Here is a 23,351-nt window from a genome sequence, read left to right as displayed (position 1 = left end):
TACACGATTGGGCCTTCGGCTCCGAAAGCGCATATCGATGATGTTTCGTTGAATGGTTCGCACGCTGACGTTGATGTCCCAGCATTGAAATCAGCAGCAATTTGCCGAAGGTTTGCACTTCCGTCAAGTTGAACGATTCTCTTCACTCGTCGTTGGTCCCGTTCTTGCATGATCGTTTTCCGGCCGCAGCGATGCAGGAGATTTGCTGTTTTACCGGATTACTGATATTCGCGGTATATTTGTGAAATTGCCGTACGGGAAAATCCCCACTTCATCGCTAACTCGTAGATGCTGTGTTCCATCGCTCGTGCGCCGTCTGTAACACCACGTTCAAACTCACTTAAATCTTTATAACCGGTCATTGTAGCAGCAGCAACCGATCTAAAAACTGCGTCACACACTTGTTGTCTTTTATAGGTGCTGCCAACCACAGCACCGTTTCTGCCTTTTCACATATCTCTATATCTGAATACAAGACATCAGTCACTCAGGTGGCGGAGGGTGGAACACGGTCGGCTCTGAGCGGTGTTTTGTGTCTGTGTTTGTGTACTTTCCTTTACTCCAGACAGGAAACAGACACCACTAGCGACATTGCGTGGTGTGTACATAAACCACAATCGTGACAATGCCATACGGACAGCAGTTACAGGTATGTACGACGAATTGGGACTGTCAAGTCTTCAAATTGTAAAAAGTTGACTGGTCATGTGCAGTTATTGATAATTTCGTTAGATTGGGTGCATAATATGGACAGAACGAGAAATATGGGCATAGCAGAAAATTGTCCGAGGCATCGGAAAGGTTACTTCTGCGGAAAGCAAGGGCCACAGACCGTTATTCATCTCAACAGTTGCCAGTAACAACCAGACGACAAATTTTGTCACATGATAAACACACAGCGTGATGATTATTGGACCATATGAATAAAATCGTCGTAATTTGTGAACGGTTTCTTTTAGGACGTTCAAACTGCGCGATTAGCCGCGGGGCATGATCAGAATTAGTATGCGCTGTCTCGTTTGGTTTAGCGGCGAAGCCTACTTTCATTGCGATGGGTTCGTCAATAACCAAAATTAATGGATATGTGGGACTGCGAATTCGCATTTCGCACTCGAGAAGGCTCTTCATCCTCAATGAGTGACTCAGTGGTGAGCAGTGTCCAGTCACGGAATAATCGGTGCGATATTCCTTGATGGCACGGTGACTACCCAACGCTACGTGAAGGTTTTTGAAGATAATTCCATCCGCATTATCCTAAGTGGACCTGATTTCGACAAGATGAGGTTCTTTCAAGACGAAGATCGACTGTCGAAGCAGGAGAGTATTTGACGTCCTGGAGGAGCACTTAGGGGACCACGTTCTGAGTATCGATTGGCCACCATATTCTCCGGATCTGAAAACATGCGACTCCTTTTCGTGGGGCTATATTAAAGACAAGGTGTACGGTAATGACCTCAAAACCATTGCTGAAAACAGCCATTCATGAGGTCATCGATATCATCGATGTGCCAACACTTCAGTGGGTCGTGCAGAATTTTGCTATTCGTCTGCGCCACATCATCGCGAATGATAGCAGGCAGTCCGCAGCTCGTGGTCGTGCGGTAGCATTCTCGCTTCCCACGCCCGGGTTCCCGGGTTCGATTCCCGGCGGGGTCAGGGATTTTATCTGCCTCGTGATGACTGGGTGTTGTGTGCTGTCCTTAGGTTAGTTAGGTTTAAGTAGTTCTAAGTTCTAGGGGACTGATGACCATAGATGTTAAGTCCCATAGTGCTCAGAGCCATTTGAACCATTTGATAGCAGGCACATCGAACGTATCATAACCTAAATCCGAATATCTGTAGTGATGTTTACATGTTGAATAAAGTGTGTGCACGCTCAGTTTGTAACCAATTTACGTTTTTCGTATAGTTCAATAATTGTCACCCTGTATTTCATTCAAGAAACGACTTCAGAATCCTACTCTTAACACCCAAACATAAACAGGCTGTATTGGAGTTTACTGAAAAACGTATGTAATAGTCTTCAGAAAGGGATAAAGTGATCTTCAGTGATGAGAAGAAGTTTAATTTAGATGAACAGGATGGATTTCAATATTATTGGCGTGATCTGAGAACAGAGCTAATGGTAAGATTGAGCAGAAATTTTAATGGTTAAAGTGTTATCATTTGGGTAGCCTTCTGCGCTAAAGGTAAGTCAGGCATTCCTTAGATGGACACTAGAATGAACTTTAACAAGTACACAGAGATGCTGGAAACAGAACTGATTAGAATGTACGAAGACGAACAACAATATAATGCATCTGTAAATGTTTCTGCTACAAGAAATAAAAGTGGCTTGAAGATAAAGATGTCGATGTTTTGCCCTCGCTTGCACGTAGCTGGAGTTTGAATCCCGTAGAAAACCTTTCGTGAATATTTGCAAGGAGTGTTTATCGCAATGGAAGGCGTTATCTGGCCGTATGTGAGCTGATAAGAGTGACACGAGAAGAGCGAGTGACAGTTTCACTGGAAGAATGACTAACCCTAACAAAAGCGAATTTTTGAGGTAGTTGGGAAGAACGGAGATTGGACAAAGTACCGACAGTGCAACAACACAACAGGACAGTGAGTACCTTTATAACAATTCCATCCAGGAAATGCAGAAGCCTTACTTTGTTACTCGTGATATCAAAGAAACTATATAAACCCGATGATTGTGTATGTCTTATCTGTATCAACAACACCCATTGCAAATTCGACACACGTATGCCTCAGAAATTGTACTATTACTTTCGTGGAACCCTATCTTTACACTGATTTCCACTACAGTACAAAATAGGCTTTTTTCTGTCTGTCGTTCAGGTTTTGTACTTCAAAACGACCAGTTTCGGACAATGTCACTTATCTTCAGACCATCAGTATGCTGATACTGCGAACGACTGAAATCATAGAGAAACTAAATCCATTATATTTTCCGAGTATACAAAGCTGCATTGCACGGTTTAAATATAATGATTTTCTCTTGAATAAAATGTTTCGGAGGTAAAGTAGTCCTCTATTGAGAGATCCAGACAGGGACTTCTCAGGAGGATGTTGTCATCAGGGAAACCAAAATTAGTGGTCTGCGGGTTGATATTTTTTTTTAATTCTCTAACCTACATCCCCAATTAACGTATCTGACAAGCAAAAAAACAAAAAAACAGAAAACAAGACTGTTGAATATGTTGAAGTTAGGTTTAGAGGGAATTACTGAAGAACAGTGATAGGAACAGCAGGACTTCTGGTCAGGAGAGAACAAGACTATCAACACGAAATCAAATAGGAATAATGCAGAAGCAATAATGAATAATAGAATAGAAACGCGGGTGAACTACTATGGACAGAACAAAGAACGTACTATTGTAACCAAGATAGACAAGAAGCCAACACCTGCCACCGCCGTTCAAGCTTATGTGCCTACTAGCTACAAAAATGATGAAGAAATTGAAAGAACGCTGGATGAGATACGAGAAACTCTTCACTTACTTCAGGGATACGCTAATTTAATTGTGACGGTGGACTAGAATTCGGTAGTAGGAGAAGGACGAGAAGGAAAAATAAGATTAGATTAGATTAGTACTTGTTCCATAGACCATGAATACAACACTTCGTAATGATGTGGAACATGTCAGGTTAATAAAAGGTATCTATACAAGATATTACATTACACGAAATATTACATGACACTGAATATTTTTAATTTTTTGTGGGGGTTGGGGAAATTACCCACTTACTATATCCAAAAATTCATCTAATGAGTAGAAGGAGTTGCCATTAAGAAATTCTTTTAATATCCTTTTAAATGCTATATGGCTATCTATCAGACTTTTGACTTTTGGACTTTTGATGTTATTAGAAAATAGGCTGGAAGAAAGTAATGAAAGAGGAAGCCGTCTGCTAGAATTTCGCACATAGCTCAGTTTAATTGTTGCAAACTGTTGGTTCAGCAACCATTAAATAAGCTTGTACATGTAGAACACACATGGAGACACTGAAAGGTTTCGCGTAGATTATGTAGTAGTAACACAGAGACAAATAAAACATTTTAAACAACAAAATTTTTCAATAGTGATACATAGACTCCAAACATAATTTAATGGCTACGAACTGCAGATTAAAACTACAGAATTAACAGAAAGGAAAGAAATTAAGAAACTGATATCTGGATAAACAGAGAAAAAAACCGTGTTGTTGGGAGTTTCAAAGGGAGCGTTAGACAACGATTGACCGAATCAGGGAAAGAAATACAACAGAGGACAAATGGTTACCTTTGAGGGAACCCCTAGCATAGCGCACGAGATATTGAATTTAGCTAACGAAAGTAGAAAATATAAAAATCCAGGAAGTGAAGTAAGAAATATAGAACTCTAAAAAATGAGATTGACGGAAAGTGTAAAATGGCACAGCAGGAATGGCTAGGACACAAATGCAAAGCTACAGAAGTATGCATGACCATCGAGAAGATAAGACTGGACAACACATTTGAAGTGAAAGTGTGTAAATTGCATGATTTTGAATTAGTTACGCTTATTTCAGCATAAAATGAGACAGTATCATCATTTTCATAAATATTTAGCTCTAGGTTTTTTTTTAAATTTATCTACATTTTTGCATAAATAACTCACTAAGTAACAAATTTTAAGTTAATAATTACTTGAATTATGTTATGTGTTATGCATTGATAAATTTCAGTGCCATTCTGGAAGTACAAAAGTAAAATATTAAGAAAAATGAAGAAAATATTACATGAATGAAAATTCTTTGTAAGTCTACTTTGTACCAGAACTGTGTAAAGCACAAAAGAAAATATATAAATTATTTGGTGACAAATGTATTTAAAGTATTACAAATGTTAATTGTTCGTATGTACAGTATATACAATTACATATTTTGTTCAGAGATAAATTCAGAAGATTACTGTTTTCGCTTGGCTTGACGTTTATACACATACTCGGGAACATCCCTTATGACAGTCCAGCAGTAATCTGCTAAAACAGTAGGTCTCCACTTTCCGGCATACATCTTCTCAAATGTGGCAATATCTTGATGAAATCGCTTCCCATGTCCATCCCTTACTGCACCACAATCATTGGGGAAGAAGTTAAGATGGCAATGTAAGTAATACATTTTCAATGGTATGTTGCTACCAGGTTTTTCATAAGATGACGACATGTTATCTACAATCTCCTTGTAATTTATTGCTCGTTTGTTCTCTAAGAACTGTAAACAGAATGTCTTAAAACATTCTCAAGCATACTTCTCATCACCTTGTATGATTCCATCAAAAGTATGGTCTCCAGAAAGCTCTCGAATTTGTGGGCATACAAAGATGCCCTTCTTTACTTTGGCATCACTTAAGTAATGGAATTTTTGCCTTAAGTACTTAAACACGTTACCATCTTTGTCATTCCCTTACAAAGTTTTTCATGAGACCCAACTTGATGTTCAAGGGCTGAAGCAGAATCGTTTTAGGACCTATTATTCACTCTTAATGTTCTTTATACCTGGTTGAAGAGATTTTCTGGTGGGACATTCATGTTTACTGTAATGATATGCATGAGCTCGGCTATCCCACTTACAGAGAAAGCAGCAATATTTAGTATGCCCTAACTGCATACCTAATAGCAGTGCAACCACTTTCAAGTCACCACAAATCTGCCATTGAGAGTCATTATACTTGATGGCTTCTAGTACAAATTTCATGTATTGGTATGATTCCTTCGTATGCACACTATATCCAACTGGAATAGAAGGAAGCTCATTACCAACATGTAGAAGCACTGCTTTTAAGCTCAACTTTGACGAATCAATAAATGTGCGAATATTATTACATGCGGTAATAAAGTCACTGAAATTGAAGGGAAGGGAGACAAAAAGATCACTAAAATTGGTATCAAAATTTTTATATCCAAAATATTGCACACAAGTAAGACCAGGGACAATAATAGAATCCATTGTTACTGGTTATTATGACTATTATAATATTTGATTTTAAACTTAACATAAAAATCCGTATGTAACTATATCACCGTAATATAACAGCGTAAAATGAAAACTAGAGCTAATTTTGAATTGTCATCGTGATATTCGCGATCAGCACATTACAATTGATAGGAATGGGCTATTTTCATTCGATTTACATTTTCATTGTTGCACTGTGTAATTTCACTTAGAGGACAATTAAAGAAACCATAGGAGTCACGAGGAGCACCTGCTGTATGAATATCAAGAGCTCAGATGGCATGCTTGTACTAAGCAAAGAAGAGAAAGCTGAAACGTGGAACAGCAGTATAGAAGGGCTACACGAAGGAAGAGATGACAGTAAAATGGAAAGCAAGGAGTAGGTAGAAAAAGAAGAGATATGATACTACGAGAAGAATTTGATCAACCATTGGAAGTCTTAAGTCGAAACACTGATAAGGATAAGGGACAGGATGATAGGACATCTGCTAAGACATGAGGGAATGACTTCCATGGTACTAGAGGGAGCTGTAGAGGGCAAAAACTGTAGAGGAAGACAGAGATTGGAATACGTCAAGCAAATAGTTGAGGACGTAGGTTGCAAGTGCTACTCTGAGATGAAGAGGTTAGCACAGGAAAGGAATTCGTGGCGGGCCGCATCAAACCAGTCAGTAGACTGATGACCAAAAAAAAAAAAGTCGAAACAAGGCATCTGGAGTTAATTGACATTCCATCTGAATTACTGTGGTCCTTGGGAGAATCAACCATTACAAAACTGTTCCAGTTTGTGTTCAAGGTTGAAGAGACAGACGAATTACCCTCAGACTACTAGAAGGAGGCAGTAACTGTAATCCCAAAGGCAGGTGCCGACAGATGTTAATATTATTAACCAACAGTTTAACAAAATATTGTTGTAAAATACTTCAACAAATTATTTATGGAAGAATGGAAATATTGGTACGATCCAACTTCGAGGACGATCAGTTTGTGTTCGGGGGAAATGTGGGAACACGCGAAACGGTATTGATCCTATGGCTTAGCTTACAAGGGACCACTTGAGTGCGAGGTCGCGAAAGGCCAATGATGTTTACGGCATTCGACGCCCCAGATAATGTCTACCATGAAACCACAAAATTGGCTGCTAATGGCAACAGGCGGCGGGACTGGAGGTATCCAATGGTGAGCACAGCATGAGGCTACGGAGCGTAATTGAATTGCTTGGTCTACGAGTAACTCACTATAGTGCTACAGTGCTAGTGGTGTTGATATAAAGCCCGCAATGCAATGACAACGATAATCAAAGCGTATTTACAACAAAAGTTGCCGAAGTTGATGCTTTATCAGAAAGCAACCCAAGGAATTTCGCAGAGTGAGAAAGTAGTGGCAGATGAAATATTAGCGTTTCTGTAAGGAGTTAGTAGAATGTGTGGTGTCATATACGCACGATAGAGCGGACAATGTACATGAAGAGTACGATGATGACCATACGTGCTTAACAAGTGAAAGCGATGCTGAAAGAGGTGTTGTCGAGACATGTGGTTCATCATCATTGTCGGACAGGGAGCCACAAATCCCGTCTACAGAGATACGTAATGAAGGACACTCGTTGCCCAAGGAACGGGTGCTAAATATAATGAGGCACATGGAAGACCATCCGCAGCGTAGTAAAAAACCGATTACGAACAGATTTCGAATAAGTCCACAGCAATTTGACCGTTTAGTGCGTAAGAGAAACTAAGGATATTCAATCGAGGACAGGGAACAGTTGCTACGAAAACTGGTGCTTGAGCGTTTCAAGGGTGCTCGATACAATACGTAGCATGTGCGCCACAGTGACATACTACTTTAAGCACATCAAATTGCGTTCGGCATAGATTACAGTGATTTCAAGGGCACCAGGGATGGTTGTATAACTTCAAACAGCGCTACAGCACTGGTAGACGTAAGATAACGAAATTTCAAACGAAGCAACAACTTGATGATTCACAGAAAACTGCGAAATCGGCTCGAAAATTTGTAGATGAGATAAACAAGCTCATCCCGTCGTCCAGTAAGGAATTTGTTTGCAACTTCGACCAAGCATGATTTTAAGAGTATGTGCATACGAAAGGAACCCTGGAGTTGTATCAAAATCAACTAACATCAAATCAATGCCGTAACGCATTTGTATACAATTATGCCTACTGTTAATCTGGCTGTTAAATTGGCTGGAAAGTAATTTATTATTTTGCGAGAAGTTGGAGGTGGTCCGTCTGTTAACGATTCTTTGTCGTGTGCAAGATCTTGCAAGGGCAGTAGAAAATATTTACCTCAGACCAAAGACGAGTCGGAAAATGGGCTAAGAGAACTACAAGTAAGGTATGAGCACAGCTTTTGTCGAATACAAAATAACTTGCTTTTGGTTCATTCCTAGTCTGCGTATAAAAATCATACTCCTTTAGAGCAAACTATCCGTCCTGAAAAGTGTGTGGCATTGCAATTCGTACCACCTGGAACCACTGGACAAATTCAGGCTCTCAATGTTTGTTTTTCCATGCCTGTGAAACATATTATCGCATTATGTGCAGTTACGCCTTAAAGAATAGCCGGTTTCACGATAAGCCCCACTAGAGACTGTTTCGCATTTGGTTTCATGCCATCATATTCCATCAGTTCTCATCATCCCGTTACACCATTACGGTTCTATATGAATTCTTTAAGAGGGGATACCTATATGAACGCCCTGCACGGTTTGTAACTCCCACGGAGTTCGCCTTTGATCTTGATGCTGCGAACCTTTGTGATCACTGTGGTGCGCCATTTTTCATTCGGTGTTCATGGTGCAAGTTAATGGTTTGTTTTGAACATTTCTCGAATGTCGACGACATCCGTTTCGAGAAATGTAATACATTCATGACATAGAAAGTTGATCACCTTTTGCACTCCCGCACACTCATTTTCTCTCACCCTCATAATACATATGGTGAGTCGTTAGCAGCTAATTTTTTTTCTACCTTAATTGTTAACACAACACTTTTAATGAACCTTAATAATGATTCAACTTGCGACCTCGCACTCAAGAGGTTCCTTGTCAAAAGATATACCGAAGCGATGTATACCTACATTTAGAGCATTTGTAGATTTATAGAAAGCTTGCGGCAGTGTTGATTAGAATACACTCTTTTAAATTATCAGAGCTAAAATACAAAGAGCGAAAGATTATCTACAACTTGTACAGAATCCAGACTGCAGTTCCAAGAGCTGGAGGACATGAATGGGAAGCCGTATTTCAAAAGGGCCTCGCTGATCAGTTTGTACATAGAGCACGCAGTTAAGAAGAGGAGGGGAATTATAGTTCGGGGAGAACAAATGGGAACTTTGAGGTTTGGCGATGACTCTACAGTTTTGTCAGAGATGGAAATGAACTTGGAAGATCAATTGAAAGGAGATTATAAAATGAACATTAACGTAAATAAAACGAGAATAATGGAGTTGAGTTGAATGAGTTGATACCGACAGAATTAGATTGCCATATGAGATACCGAAAGCAGTCGACGAATTTTACATTTCGGGAACAAAGTACAAATGCTTGATGAAAAGTAAAACCTCCAAACTCTTTATTCTGTTTTCGATTTCGGTTGAAATATCACGTGTCATGTATATTATTCGCTGGATGTATTCCAATCTCTGTCTTCCTCTACAGTTTATGCCCTCTACAGCTTCCTCTAGTACCACGAAAGTAATTCCCTGATGTCTTAACAGATGTCCTATCATCGCTGATGACATTGCTGTTCTGAGTGACAGTGAAGAAGAATTACATGATCTGCTGAATGGAATGAACGTTCTACTGTCCGATCTCCATGTCAGTGTTTTGTACATATTCCTTTCCTCTCCGATTCTGCGCAGAGAACCTTAGTCCTTAACTTACCAGCTCACCTAATTTTCGATATTCGTCTGTAGCACCACATCTCAAATGCTCCGATTCTCTTCTATTTTTAACTACCATACAATGCCGTACTTCAGACATACATTGCCGGCCGATGTGGCCGAGCGGTTCTAGGCGCATCAGTCTAGAACCGCGCGACCGCTGCGGTCGCAGGTTCGAATCCTGCCTCAGGCATGGATGTGCGTGATGTCCTTAGGTTAGTTAGGTTTAAGTAGTTCTAAGTCATAGCGGACTGATGACCTCAGATGTTAAGACCCATAGTGCTCAGAGGCATTTGAACCATTTTTTTCAGACACAGAAATTTCATCCTCAAATTAAGGGCGATATTTGATGTTAGTAGACTTCTCTTGGCCGGGAATGCCGTTTTTAGCATTGCTAGTCTGCTTCTGATGTCCTCTTTGCTCCGCCCGTCATTGGTTATTTTGCTACCTAGGTAGCAGAATTCGTTAACTTCATCTACTTCGTGACCATCAATCCTGATGTTAAGTTTCTCGCTGGTCTCATTTCTGTTACTTCTCATTACTCTCGTCTTTTTTCGATTTAATCTCAATCCCTAATCCGTACTAAATTGAGTGTTCATTCCACTCAGCAGATTCTTCTTCACTTTAACTCAGAACACCAATATCATCAGCGAATCACATCATTGATATCCTGTCATCTTGAATTTTAATTCCACTCCTGATCCTTTCTTTTATTTCCATCATTGCTTCTTCGATGTACAGATTGAACAGTAGGGGCGAAAGACTGCATCCCCGTCTTACATGCTCTTTAATTCGAGCCCCTCGTTATTGATCGTCCACTCTTATTATCCAGTTTTGGCTCTAGTACAAATTGTGTATTACCCGTCTCTTCCTATAGCTTAACCCTATTTTTCTCAGAATTTCGAACATCTTGCGCCATTTTACATTGTCGAGCGCTTTTCCCATGTCGACAAATCCTACGAACGTGTCTTCATGTTTCTTTAGTCTTGCTTCCATTATAAACCGCAACGTAAGAATGTCTTCAATCAATCTCGAAAGTCTATAGTCGGACGATATGGTTCAGGCGTTATTTCAGTGAAGTAACGGGTTGGTATCAGAAATGAGTATAAACTGTTAGGTTTGTAAGTTGATAACGTTTTTGTTTTGCATATCGGTATTCCGGTTGCTATGGGATTATTTATCGATTCTCATATTTATTTGTAGTTCACTGCTGCTACTTGGGTTTACACATTGTTATTTTGTCATTTGGAGATAGTGAGTGGAGCTGTGGATGCCTTTAAACGGAGTGCCAAGTGGAGAAATTGTAACATTTCCGACATATTCTTTTGTTTGAGTTCAATATATGGATGACAGCAGCGCAGACAGGCAGATATATTTGCTGCGTGTATGGGGATAATGCCACTAGACAGAGCACGGCAAGAAAATGGTTTCCTCGTTTTAGGGAAGATTTTTACATTAGTGACTCTCCACGCTCAGGACGACGTTCTGGGTTTCATGAAGATCGTTTAAATGCATTAATGCAGAATACGACAGTGCACTCAAGAACGAGCGAATGTGATGAACTGTGATCATTCCACCATCGTCCGACATTTGCACACAATAGAGAAGACTCAAAAATCGGGTGTATGCTGTAACCTAAAATCATGAAAGTCAGCCGGTAGCCATGCATTCATCTGCGCCTGCTCGTCATTAATCGGCTCGTGAACAGCGCCAACGATTCTTATTCCGTATCTTTCCTGGTGGCGATAAATGGTGTCTTTATGCCAACATAAGGAAAGGAAAGGAATGTTGGCTGATAATTTAATCAACAGAGACAATGGGTTTCCTCTTAGCAAGACGTGGAATCCTGTATTATCTCGCATCAAAATTGAACGTTTTTCGGTGCGGCCCTGAGTGCGATATATCGCTGCCAGCAGTGTTCCACTAAGGGCGGCGCCACCTCCCTGTCTTGGAGGGCAGCAACCGTGAAGGGCGGCGCATGCGCCGTGTACTGAACGCTGGCCTATGTAGGACGTCGATTTGCAGCCTGGCGTCAGTTCTCAGCGGGACTCATGAGCAGAAGCAGCATTTCCTGAAGATGGCGACCAGTGGGATCGCCGAAATATCGAGTCAAGTTGATTTTAGGATCCGGCACCAAACCCGAAGAGACTTTGAAGACTTATTACGCCGGGAAAGCCTACGTAATCACAAAGGAAAGGAATGGTTGAGCGCAAACGAAGCAGCAACTCCCCACATAAAGACCTGCACGCTTCCACAAAACATGATGTAATGTATATGCTGGAGCAGCGACGGTGTGGTGTACTACAGATTGCTTCCCCGAGGTGTAAGCATCACTGCTGACATTTACTGTCAACAGCTGAGACGCCTTGCAGACGCAGTCCAAGAACAACGACCAGGAAGACTGTGTGAAGCGATGGTACTCCGCGATACCACCTTGTACACCTTATCTTGCGCGCTCATATTTTCACCTTTTCTGCTGTCTATCCAACAACTTCCTTTCCTGATAAAAATGCGCTCCCAACGCGGCTGGACGAGTTCTTCGGTTCAAAACCACGTGATTTCTACACTTGTGGAATCGAAAAGTTATGCCAGCGTTGGCGGACTTTAAAAATATATTATTATTATTAATTCCTTTAACTCCTTATGGGTAGCATAGGCCTGCAACAAAATATCGCCATCTTGTTCAGTCTTCCGCTAGTATTTTCGCTTCTTCCCATCCTACTTCTTGCCCTTGACCTTCTGCTTCAACTGATCGTCTCCACGTCGTTCTGGGCCTTCCTCGTCCCCGTTGTCCCTGCGGGATCCAATAAAGCACTTCCTTCACAATATCTTCATTTTGTCTCCTAAGTATATGTCCTTTTTTTTTGTCATCAGTCTACTGACTGCTTTGATGCGGCCCGCCACGAATTCCTTTCCTGTGCTAACCTCTTCATCTCAGAGTAGCACTTGCAACCTACGTCCTCAATTATTTGCTTGACGTATTCCAATCTCTGTCTTCCTCTACAGTTTTTGCCCTCTACAGCTCCCTCTAGTACCATGGAAGTCATTCCCTCATGTCTTAGCAGATGTCCTATCATCCTGTCCCTTCCCCTTATCAATGTTTTCCACATATTCCTTTCCTCTCAGATTCTGCGTAGAACCTCCTCATTCCTTACCTTATTAGTCCACCTAATTTTCAACATTCGTCTATAGCACCACATCTCAAATGCTTCGATTCTCTTCTGTTCCGGTTTTCGCACAGTCCATGTTTCACTACCATACAATGCTGTACTCCAGACGTACATCCTCACAAATTTCGTCCTCAAATTAAGGCCGGTATTTGATATTAGTAGACTTCTCTTGGCCAGAAATGCCTTTTTTGCCATAGCGAGTCTGCTTTTGATGTCCTCCTTGCTCCGTCCGTCATTGGTTATTTTACTGCCTAGGTAGCAGAATTCCTGAATTTCATTGACTTCGTGACCATCAATCCTGATGTTAAGTTTCTCGCTGTTCTCATTTCTACTACTTCTCATTACCTTCGTCTTTCTCCGATTTACTCTCAAACCATACTGTGTACTCGTTAGACTGTTCATTCCGTTCAGCAGATCATTTAATTCTTCTTCACTTTCACTCAGGATAGCAATGTCATCAGCGAATCGTATCACTGATATCCTTTCACCTTGTATTTTAATTCCACTCCTGAACCTTTCTTTTATTTCCATCATTGCTTCCTCGATGTACAGATTGAAGAGCAGGGGCGAAAGGCTACAGCCTTGTCTTACACCCTTCTTAATACGAGCACTTCGTTCTTGATCGTCCACTCTTATTATTCCCTCTTGGTTGTTGTACATATTGTATATGACCCGTCTCTCCCTATAACTTACCCCTACTTTTTTCAGAATCTCGAACAGCTTGCACCATTTTATATTGTCGTACGCTTTTTCCAGGTCGACAAATCCTATGAAAGTGTCTTGATTTTTCTTTAGCCTTGCTTCCATTATTAGCCGTAACGTCAGAACTGCCTCTCTCGTCCCTTTACTTTTCCTAAAGCCAAACTGATCGTCACCTAGCGCATTCTCAATTTTCTTTTCCATTCTTCTGTATATTATTCTTGTAAGCAGGTTCGATGCATGAGCTGTTAAGCTGATTGTGCGATAATTCTCGCACTTGTCAGCTCTTGCCGTCTTCGGAATTGTGTGGATGATGCTTTTCCGAAAGTCAGATGGTATGTCGCCAGACTCATATAGCCTACACACCAACGTGAATATTCGTTTTGTTGCCACTTCCCCCAATGATTTTAGAAATTCTGATGGAATGTTATCTGTCCCTTCCGCCTTATTTGACCGTAAGTCCTCCAAAGCTCTTTTAAATTCCGATTCTAATACTGGATCCCCTATCTCTTCTAAATCGACTCCTGTTTCTTCTTCTATCACATCAGACAAATCTTCACCCTCATAGAGGCTTTCAATGTATTCTTTCCACCTATCTGCTCTCTCCTCTGCATTTAACAGTGTAATTCCCGTTGCACTCTTAATGTTACCACCGTTGCTTTTAATGTCACCAAAGGTTGTTATGATTTTCCTGTATGCTGAGTCTGTTCTTCCGACAATCATATCTTTTTCGATGTCTTCACATTTTTCCTGCAGCCATTTCGTCTTAGCTTCCCTGCACTTAATATTTATTTCATTCCTCAGCGACTTGTATTTCTCTATTCCTGATTTTCTCGGAACATGTTTGTACTTCCTCCTTTCATCAATCAACTGAAGTAATTCTTCTGTTACCCATGGTTTCTTCGCAGCTACCTTCTTTGTACCTATGTTTTCCTTCCCATCTTCTGTGATGGCCCTTTTTAGAGATGTCCATTCCTCTTCAACTGTACTGCCTACTGCGCTATTCCTTATTGCTGTATCTATAGCGTTAGAGAACTTCAAACGTATCTCGTCATTCCTTAGTACTTCCGTATCCCACTTCTTTGCGTGTTGATTCTTCCTGACTAATGTCTTGAACGTCAGCCTACTCTTCATCACTACTATATTGTGATCTGAGTCTATATCTGCTCCTGGGTACGCCTTACAATCCAGTATCTGATTTCGGAATCTCTGTCTGACCATGATGTAATCTAATTGAAATCTTCCCGTATCTCCCGGCCTTTTCCAAGTATACCTCCTCCTCTTGTGATTCTTGAACAGGGAATTCGCTATTACTAGCTGAGACTTGTTACAGAACTCAATTAGTCTTTCTCCTCTTTCATCCCTTGTCCCAAGCCCATATTCTCCTGTAACCTTTTCTTCTACTCCTTCCCCTACAACTGCATTCCAGTCGCCCATGACTATTAGATTTTCGTCCCCCTTTACATACTGCATTACCCTTTCAATATCCTCATACACTTTCTCTATCTGTTCATCTTCAGCTTGCGACATCGGCATGTATACCTGAACTATCGTTGTCTGTGTTGGTCTGCTGTCGATTCTGATTAGACCAACCCGGTCACTGAACTGTTCACAGTAACACACCCTCTGCCCTACCTTCCTATTCATAACGAATCCTACACCTGTTATACCATTTTCTGCTGCTGTTGATATTACCCGATACTCATCTGACCAGAAATCCTTGTCTTCCTTCCACTTCACTTCACTGACCCATACTATATCTAGATTGAGCCTTTGCATTTCCCTTTTCAGATTTTCTGGTTTCCCTACGACGTTCAAGCTTCTGACATTCCACGCCCCGACTCGTAGAACGTTATCCTTTCGTTGATTATTCAATCTTTTTCTCGTGGTAACCTCTCCCTTGGCAGTCCCCTCCCGGAGATCCGAATGGGGGACTATTCCGGAATCTTTTGCCAATGGAGAGATCATCATGACACTTCTTCAATTACAGGCCACATATCCTGTGGATACACGTTACGTGGTTTCCATTGCCTTCTGCATCCTCATGTCGTTGATCATTGCTGATTCTTCCGCCTGTAGGGGCAATTTCCCACCCCTAGGACAAGAGAGTGCCCTGAACCTCTACCCGCTCCTCCGCCCTCTTTGACAAGGCCGTTGGCAGAATGAGGCTGACTTCTTATGCCGGAAGTCTTCGGCCGCCAATGCTGATTATTTATCAAAATTTAGGCAGTGGCGGGGATAGAACCCGGGACCAAATACGTTTTGATTATGAATCAAAGACGCTACCCCTAGACCACGGTTAGCCTAACCATCTCCATATCCTGCTTCTTATTTGCAGCTCTATTGGCTTCTGGCTGGTTCTTTCCCAGAGTTTTTCCTTAGAGATGACATTTGGCCGCAATACCCCTCAGGATGTTCCTCAGACATCTGTTATTAAATGCCTGCGGCTTGTGGATTAGCTGCTTCGCCGCTTTCCATGTTTCACACCCACACAGAAGCACAGATTTTACATTACTTTCAAATATCCGCAATTTGGTCCTCAATATTATTTCCTTCGATCTCCATTTAGAGCGGAGAGTTGTATTAGCGCCCTTGGCTTTGTTGATACGGCTGTTAATCTCCTTTGTTGCACCACCGTATGGTGTAATCATGCTTCTAATTCAGTAAAACTTATCCACCCTTTCGACTACCTGGCTCCCAAGCTTAACCCCTCCGATGTTGTTTTCACTTGCCCACATGTCTTTTCTTTTTGGGCATTAATTTTCAAACCTACTTTCTTCGCCGGAGATTTCAGACCTTCTGGTTTCTTTTTCATGTCGTTGAGGCTGTGGGATATAAGGCAAAGGCCATCCGCAAAATCTAGGTGTTCTAGTCGTGATCCATTGCTTCATTTTATTCCTCTCACTTTATCCATTGCTTGCGTCATTACAAGATTCAGTACTATGTTAAATAGTATCGGTGAGAGCATGCAACCTTGCTTAACTCCTGTTTCCACTGCTATTGGTTCTGAAAATAGACCTTGAAGTTGAAACTGGCGTATGTAGTTTTCATACACGCAGTTAACAAGAGTGATTATTTCTTGGGAATTCCAAAAGTTTGCAATGAGCTCCATATTTTTGTTCTAATTATACTGTCGAAGGCCTTTTCAATGTCTACAAACAGCATGTAAAGCGGCGACTGGTATTCATGTGATTTCTCAGTTATTATTCTCAAGGTGTTTAACTGGTCAATGCAAGAGCGACCTTCCCTGAATCCTGCTTGTTCTGTTCTTATTTTCTTGTCTGCATATGCTTTTATTGTATTTAGACTATTCGCAAGAGGATGTTGCTTGGAACTGACGCCAGAGTGATGCCTCTCCAATTGTCACAACAGTGGAGTGGAACTATAATTGATGACTGAAGTCCATGTGTGTCTGTTCTGTTTACTAAACTTGGGGAAAACGCTATGAACTCATGCACCAACTCAACAGTTATGAAATGATGCACAGACTGGTTAATGGGATGCCGATGATGTAATTATAGTGTCTTGTACCGCAAGGAAGCAAAGGAGAGGGCGTTGCTATGGGTGACAGGAATCCTCTTTCTACAACACAAATCCATATGTGGATTAAAACGGTCCTTCATTTACGTGAACTGGAACGTTTACTTAACTTGAATAGAATCCATGTTTTGTGGTACAAGCTCATCAGTAATCGTCTCTTCCAGACAGTGAAGTACAGTCCTGGTAGAGATAAACTAGTCCTGCCATAGTCACTAATCAGGTCGCTATGCATAGTCATAGTCTGTGACGAACTAAAACCGCTCTGCGAGTAAACTGACAAACTTCAAACTCGATGGTTGAGTGAAGCCCTCTGATCATCGGCGGTGGCCTAAATACTTGCTGTCGAGAGGTTGGTAGCGTGTTCGTTGTGGGTGTGTCTCTGGCCTCTCGCGTGATAGGTGCGCTCGATTCAGTGCCTACAAATTGATCTTCGCGCTACATCTTTGCCGACCGGTGAGCTGGCGACAGCTTACACCAGCACAGTAGTTCTGCACCCACTGTGTGTGCTGTAGACGCAGGCTGAATTTTTCGTCTATGAAGTTGGGCAGATAGGTACTATAATCAGATCCACGAACAATGGCGTTTCACGCATGTCAAGGCACGGACGGGGATTGCATTGTTGACGATAAATAAATGTGCGAATAGGGCCTCCTGTTGGATAGACCGTTCGCTGGATGCAAGTCTTTCGATTTGACGCCACTTCGGCGGAGACTTGTGTGTCGATGGGGTTGAAATGATGATGATTATGACGTCACAACACCCAGTTCCCTGACTCGAGAAAATCTCCGACCCAGCCGGGAATCGAACCCGGGACCTTAGGATTGGCATTCTGTCGCGCTGACAACTCAGCTACCGCGGGGGGGGGGGGGCGGACGGACGGACATTGTTGACGATTCCAAGCGGTACGTGCATGAGCGTGCTTTCTGCACGAAGAAAGTGTATATGCTCCAAATTATGTCTCTCGTTTACTTATACAGGATTTATCACTCACAAGAGAACCTCCCCAACGCACCCCCCTCAGATTTAGTTGTAAGTTGGCACAGTGGATAGGCCTTGAAAAACTGAACACAGATCAATAGAGAAAACAGGAAGAAGTTGTGTGGAACTGTGAAAAAATAAGCAAAATATTCAAACTGAGTAGTCTATGGGCAAGATAAGCAACATCTGGGACACTATGAGCTCAGGAGCGCCGTTGTCCCGTGGTAACGTGAGCAGCTGCGGAACGAGAGTGAAAAGTTTAATTTTTTATTTTCAGTTTATGTGACAAACTCTTATGATTTCATCACTTTTTTGGGAGTGATTATCACATCCACAAGAAAACCTCAATCGGGCAAGGTAGAAGAATCTTTGTACCCATTCGCGAAGTCTACAAATTAGGTGGTTTGACAACATATTCCTGTCATGTGACGCACATGCCGTCACCAGTGTCGTATAGAACATATCAGATGTATTTTCCTGTTGAGGAATCGGTTGACCTATGACCTTGCGATCAAATGTTTTCGGTTCCCATTGGAGAGGCACGTCTTTTTGTCTACTAATCGCACGGTTTTGCGATGCGGTCGCAAAACACAGACACTAAACTTATTACAGTGAACAGAGACGTCAATGAACGAACGGACAGATCATAACTACGCAAAAATAAAGAAAGTAAACTTTTCACGTGAGGGAAGACTTTAACCAAGGACCTCTCGTTTTGCAGCTGCTCACGCTTCCACGGGACCACGGCGCTCCTAAGCTCACGCTATCCATGATGTTGCCTATCTTGCGCATGGACTACTCAGTTTGTATATTTTGCTTATTTTTTCACAGTTCCACACAACTTCTTCCTGTTTTCTCAATTGATCTGTGTGGTGTCACCGCCAGACACCACACATGCTAGGTGGTAGCTTTAAATCGGCCGCGGTCCATTAGTACATGTCGGACCCGCGTGTCGCCACTGTGTGATCGCAGACCGAGCGCCACCACAAGGCAGGTCTAGAGATACGGACTAGCACTCGCCCCAGTTGTACGGACGACGTAGCTAGCGACTAAACTGACGAAGCCTCGCTCCTTTGCCGAGCAGATAGTTAGAATAGCCTTCAGCTAAGTTAATGGCTACGACCTAGCAAGGCGCCATTAGTAACATAGCATGTATCTAAAGAGTCTCACTTGTATCGCCACAATCTCCAGATGTAAACAAATGATGAATTAAAGTTAAGTATTCCAGAAGCTACGTACTTTTCTTTATAGCATTCATAACGTATCCTGTTTCAGACCTCACGCACCCTGCTTTGGATTAGCGCGTGCCATTCGGCTTCCTCTAATTGTGTCTAGGCTGTCTTGTCTAGACACAACAATCTGTGTTCAGATTTCCAAGGCCTATCCACTGTGCCAACTTATAACTAAATCTGAGGGGGGTGCGATGGGCAGGTTCCCTTGTTAGCATCACAATCGGCGATGACGACTCGCAACAAATGTAATAGATCTTGACTAAACAACTCGCTACGATCAAGTTTAATTCTCGTATTAGCTACGGCATTCACAGGAGAGCGCTGAGAACGTGCTGACCGCTCATTGGCTGTCGGAGCATACGTGACGCAGGTGCGCAGAACGAGCCTAAACTCGCCCGCCGCCGTTCTGGTGTGCAGTGCGTGGCGCAGTCGTGGTACCTGTCGGCGGACACGCAGCTGTTCGTGGCGGCGCCGCTGCTCGTGTGGCCCCTCCACTGGTGGCGCAGGGCGGGCCCGGCGCTGCTGGCCGCCCTCCTCCTCCTCTCCGTGGCGCTGCCCGCCGCCACCACGCTGCTGCTGTGCGACTGCCCCGCGCTCATAGGGCTCGCCACCAGGTTAGTCTCAGTGACTACACTCAAGCGCCGAAGAAACTGCTGTAGGCATGCGTATTCAAATACACAGGTATGTAAACAGGCAGAATACGGAGCTGCGGTCCGCAGCGCCTATACGGTGTGTTACAAAAAGGTATGGCCAATCTTTCAGGAAACATTCCTCACACACAAATAAAGAAAAGGTGTTATGTGGAGGAGGAAGGTAATGTTGACTTCGGTGTTTGTGTTGACATGCGACTCATTGCTCTACAGTACTAGCATCAAGCACATCAGTACGTAGCACCAACAGGTTAGTGTTCATCACGAGCGTGGTTTTGCAGTCAGTGCAATGTTTACAAATGCGGTGTTGGCAGATCCCCATTTGATGTACGGATTAGCACGGGGCAATAGCCGTGGCGCGGTACGTTTGTGTCGAGACAGATTTCCAGAACGAATGTGTCCCGTCAGGAAGACGTTCAAAGCAATTGATCGGCGTTTTAGGGAGCACGGAACGTTCCAGACTATGACTCGCGACTAGGGAAGACCTAGAACGACGAGGGCACCTGCGAAGGACGAGGCAATTCTTCGTGCAGTTGACGATAACCCTAATGTCAGCGTCAGAGAAGTTGCTGCTGTACAAGGTAACGTTGACCACGTCACTGTATGGAAAGTGCTACGGGAGAACAAGTTGTTTCCGTACCATGTACAACGTGTGCAGGCACTATCAGCAGCTGATTGGCCTCCACGGTACACTTCTGCGAATGGTTCATCCAACAATGTGTCAATCCTCATTTCAGTGCAAATGTTCTCTTTACGGATGAGGCTTCATTCCAACGTGATCAAATTGTAAATTTTCACAATCAACATGTGTGGGCTGACGAGAATCCGCACGCAGTTGTGCAATCACATCATCAACACAGATTTTCTGTGAACGTTTGGGCAGGCATTGTTGGTGATGTCTTGATTCGGCCCCATGTTCTTCCACCTACGCTCAATGGAGCACGTTATCATGATTTCATACGGGATACTCTACCTGTGCTGCTAGAACATGTGCCTTTACAAATACGACACAACATGTTGTTCGTGCACGATGGAGCTCCTCTAAATTTCAGTCAAAGTGTTCGTACGCTTCTCAACAACAGATTCGGTGACCGATGGATTGGTAGAGGCGGGTCAATTCCATGGCCTCCACGCTCTCCTGATCTCAACCCTCTTGACTTTCATTTATGGGGGCATTTGAAAGGTCCCGTCTACGCAACCCCGGTACCAAATGTAGAGACTCTTCGTGCTCGTATTATGGACGGTTGTGATACAATACGCCATTCTCCAGGGCTGCATCAGCGCGTCAGGGATTCCATGCGACGGAGGGTGGATGCATGTATCCTCGCTAAAGGAGGACATTTTGAACATTTCGTGTAACAAAGTGTTTGAAGTCACGCTGGTACGTTCTGTTGCTGTGTGTTTCCATTCCATGATTAATGTGATTTTAAGAGAAGTAATAAAATGAGCTCTAACATGGAAAGTAAGCGTTTCCGGACACATGTCCACATAACATATTTTCTTTCTTTGTGTGTGAGGAATGTTTCCTGAAAGTTTGGCCGTACTTTTTTGTAACGGCCTGTATAAGACAACAAGTGCCTGGCGCAGTTGTTAGATCGGTTACTGCTGCTGCAATGACACGTTATCATGATTTAAGTGAGTTTGAACGTGGTGTTATAGCCGGCGCACGAGCGATGGGACAGGGGCTTTTACCATACGACCATTTCACGCGTGTGCCGTGAATATCAGGATGCGGTACAGCAACAAATCTCCCGACATCGCTACGACCGGGTAGAAATCCTACAAGAACGGGACCAACGATGACTGAAGACAATCGTTCAACGTGACAGAAGTGCAACTCTTCCGCAAATTGCTGCAGATTTCAATGCTGGGTCATGAACAAGTGTCGGCATACAAACCATTCAACGAAACATCGTTGATATGAGCTTTCGGAGCCTACGGCCCACTCGTGTACCCTTGATGAGAACAGGACACAAAGATTTACGCCTCGCCTGGGCCCGACAGCACCGACCGTGGACTGTTAATGACTGGAAACATGTTGCCTGGTCGGACAAGTCTCGTTCCAAATGGTATAGACCGGAGGGATATGTATGGGGATGAAGACAACCTCATGAATCTGTGGACCCTGGATGCCAGCAGGGGACTGTTCAAGCTGGTGGAGGCTCTGTAATGGTGTGGAGCGTGTGCAATTGGAGTGATATGGGATCCCTGATACATCTAGATACGAATCTGACAGATGACACGTACATAACCATTCTGTCTGATCGCCTGCATGCCCTCATGTCCATTGTGCATTCCAACGGACTTGGGAAATTCCAGGAGGACAATGCGACACCCCACATGTCCAGAATTGCTACAGAGTAGCTCTTCTGAGCTTAAACATTTCCGTTGGCCGTCGAACCTCCCAGACATGAACATTACTGTCGGTTTGAACAATTCCCTTCAGCCGTCTTTGGTCCCGTTCTTGCATGGTCTTTTTCCTGTCGGAGATTTGATGTTTTACCGGATTCCTAATCACCGTACACTCGTGAAATGGTCGTACGGGAAAGTCCCCACTTCATCGCTACCTCGGAGATGCTGTGTCCCATCGCTTGTACTCCGACTATAACACCACGTTCAAACTCACTTAAATCTTAATAACCTGCCGTTGTAGCAGCAGTAACCGATATAACAAGTGCGCCAGGCACTCTCTGTCTTATATAGGCGTTGCCGATCGCAGCCTAGTACTTTGCCTATCTCTGTATTTGAATACACATGCCTGTACCAGTTTCTTTGGCGCTTCAGTGTATATGCCTCAATTTTTGTGTTATAGATGCATGGTACAAAGTATGTGCGTAGGAGGGTGTATTATGTCGAGAAGATGATGTTCATAGATTTGTTAAACAAATTGTAATCCCCGCCACATTGTCACGCGTTAATGATAGGATTTGAAGGAAAAAAGTATTGGTAACTTTCGTAATCAGCATTACAGTCTTATTAAATAGTCATAACAGTAATTATCTATTAAAAATAATGTAGTTGCAATACAAGTGAACCATTTCTTTTTACCCTTCAGGAAATTGCAGGAGGTAATTACCCCCACATTGGGAACCAATGGTATACAGACTGTATCGTACGAGGGCTATTTAGTATGCAAGCTCCGATTAGTCACGAAATGGAAGCTGTAGTGAAAATGAAACCTGTTTTATTTGCAGCAG

General features: G+C 42.8%; 1 protein-coding gene across 1 annotated transcript in view; it reads left to right on the top strand.

Moving 5' to 3' along the window:
• The window catches only part of LOC126484689 (O-acyltransferase like protein-like), a 199,715-nt gene that overhangs the window by 123,126 nt on the left and 53,238 nt on the right, over positions 1 to 23,351 (top strand). The window contains exon 8 of the mRNA XM_050108284.1: positions 19,922 to 20,118. Coding sequence (XP_049964241.1) covers positions 19,922 to 20,118 — 197 coding nt within the window. The remainder of the gene's footprint in view (positions 1 to 19,921; positions 20,119 to 23,351) is intronic.

This window comes from Schistocerca serialis, chromosome 6 (genome assembly GCF_023864345.2).
Source record: "Schistocerca serialis cubense isolate TAMUIC-IGC-003099 chromosome 6, iqSchSeri2.2, whole genome shotgun sequence".
Classification (NCBI taxonomy): domain Eukaryota; kingdom Metazoa; phylum Arthropoda; class Insecta; order Orthoptera; family Acrididae; genus Schistocerca; species Schistocerca serialis.
Note: the sequence above shows the minus strand (reverse complement) of the source record. Positions and strands in the feature narration are given on the sequence as shown.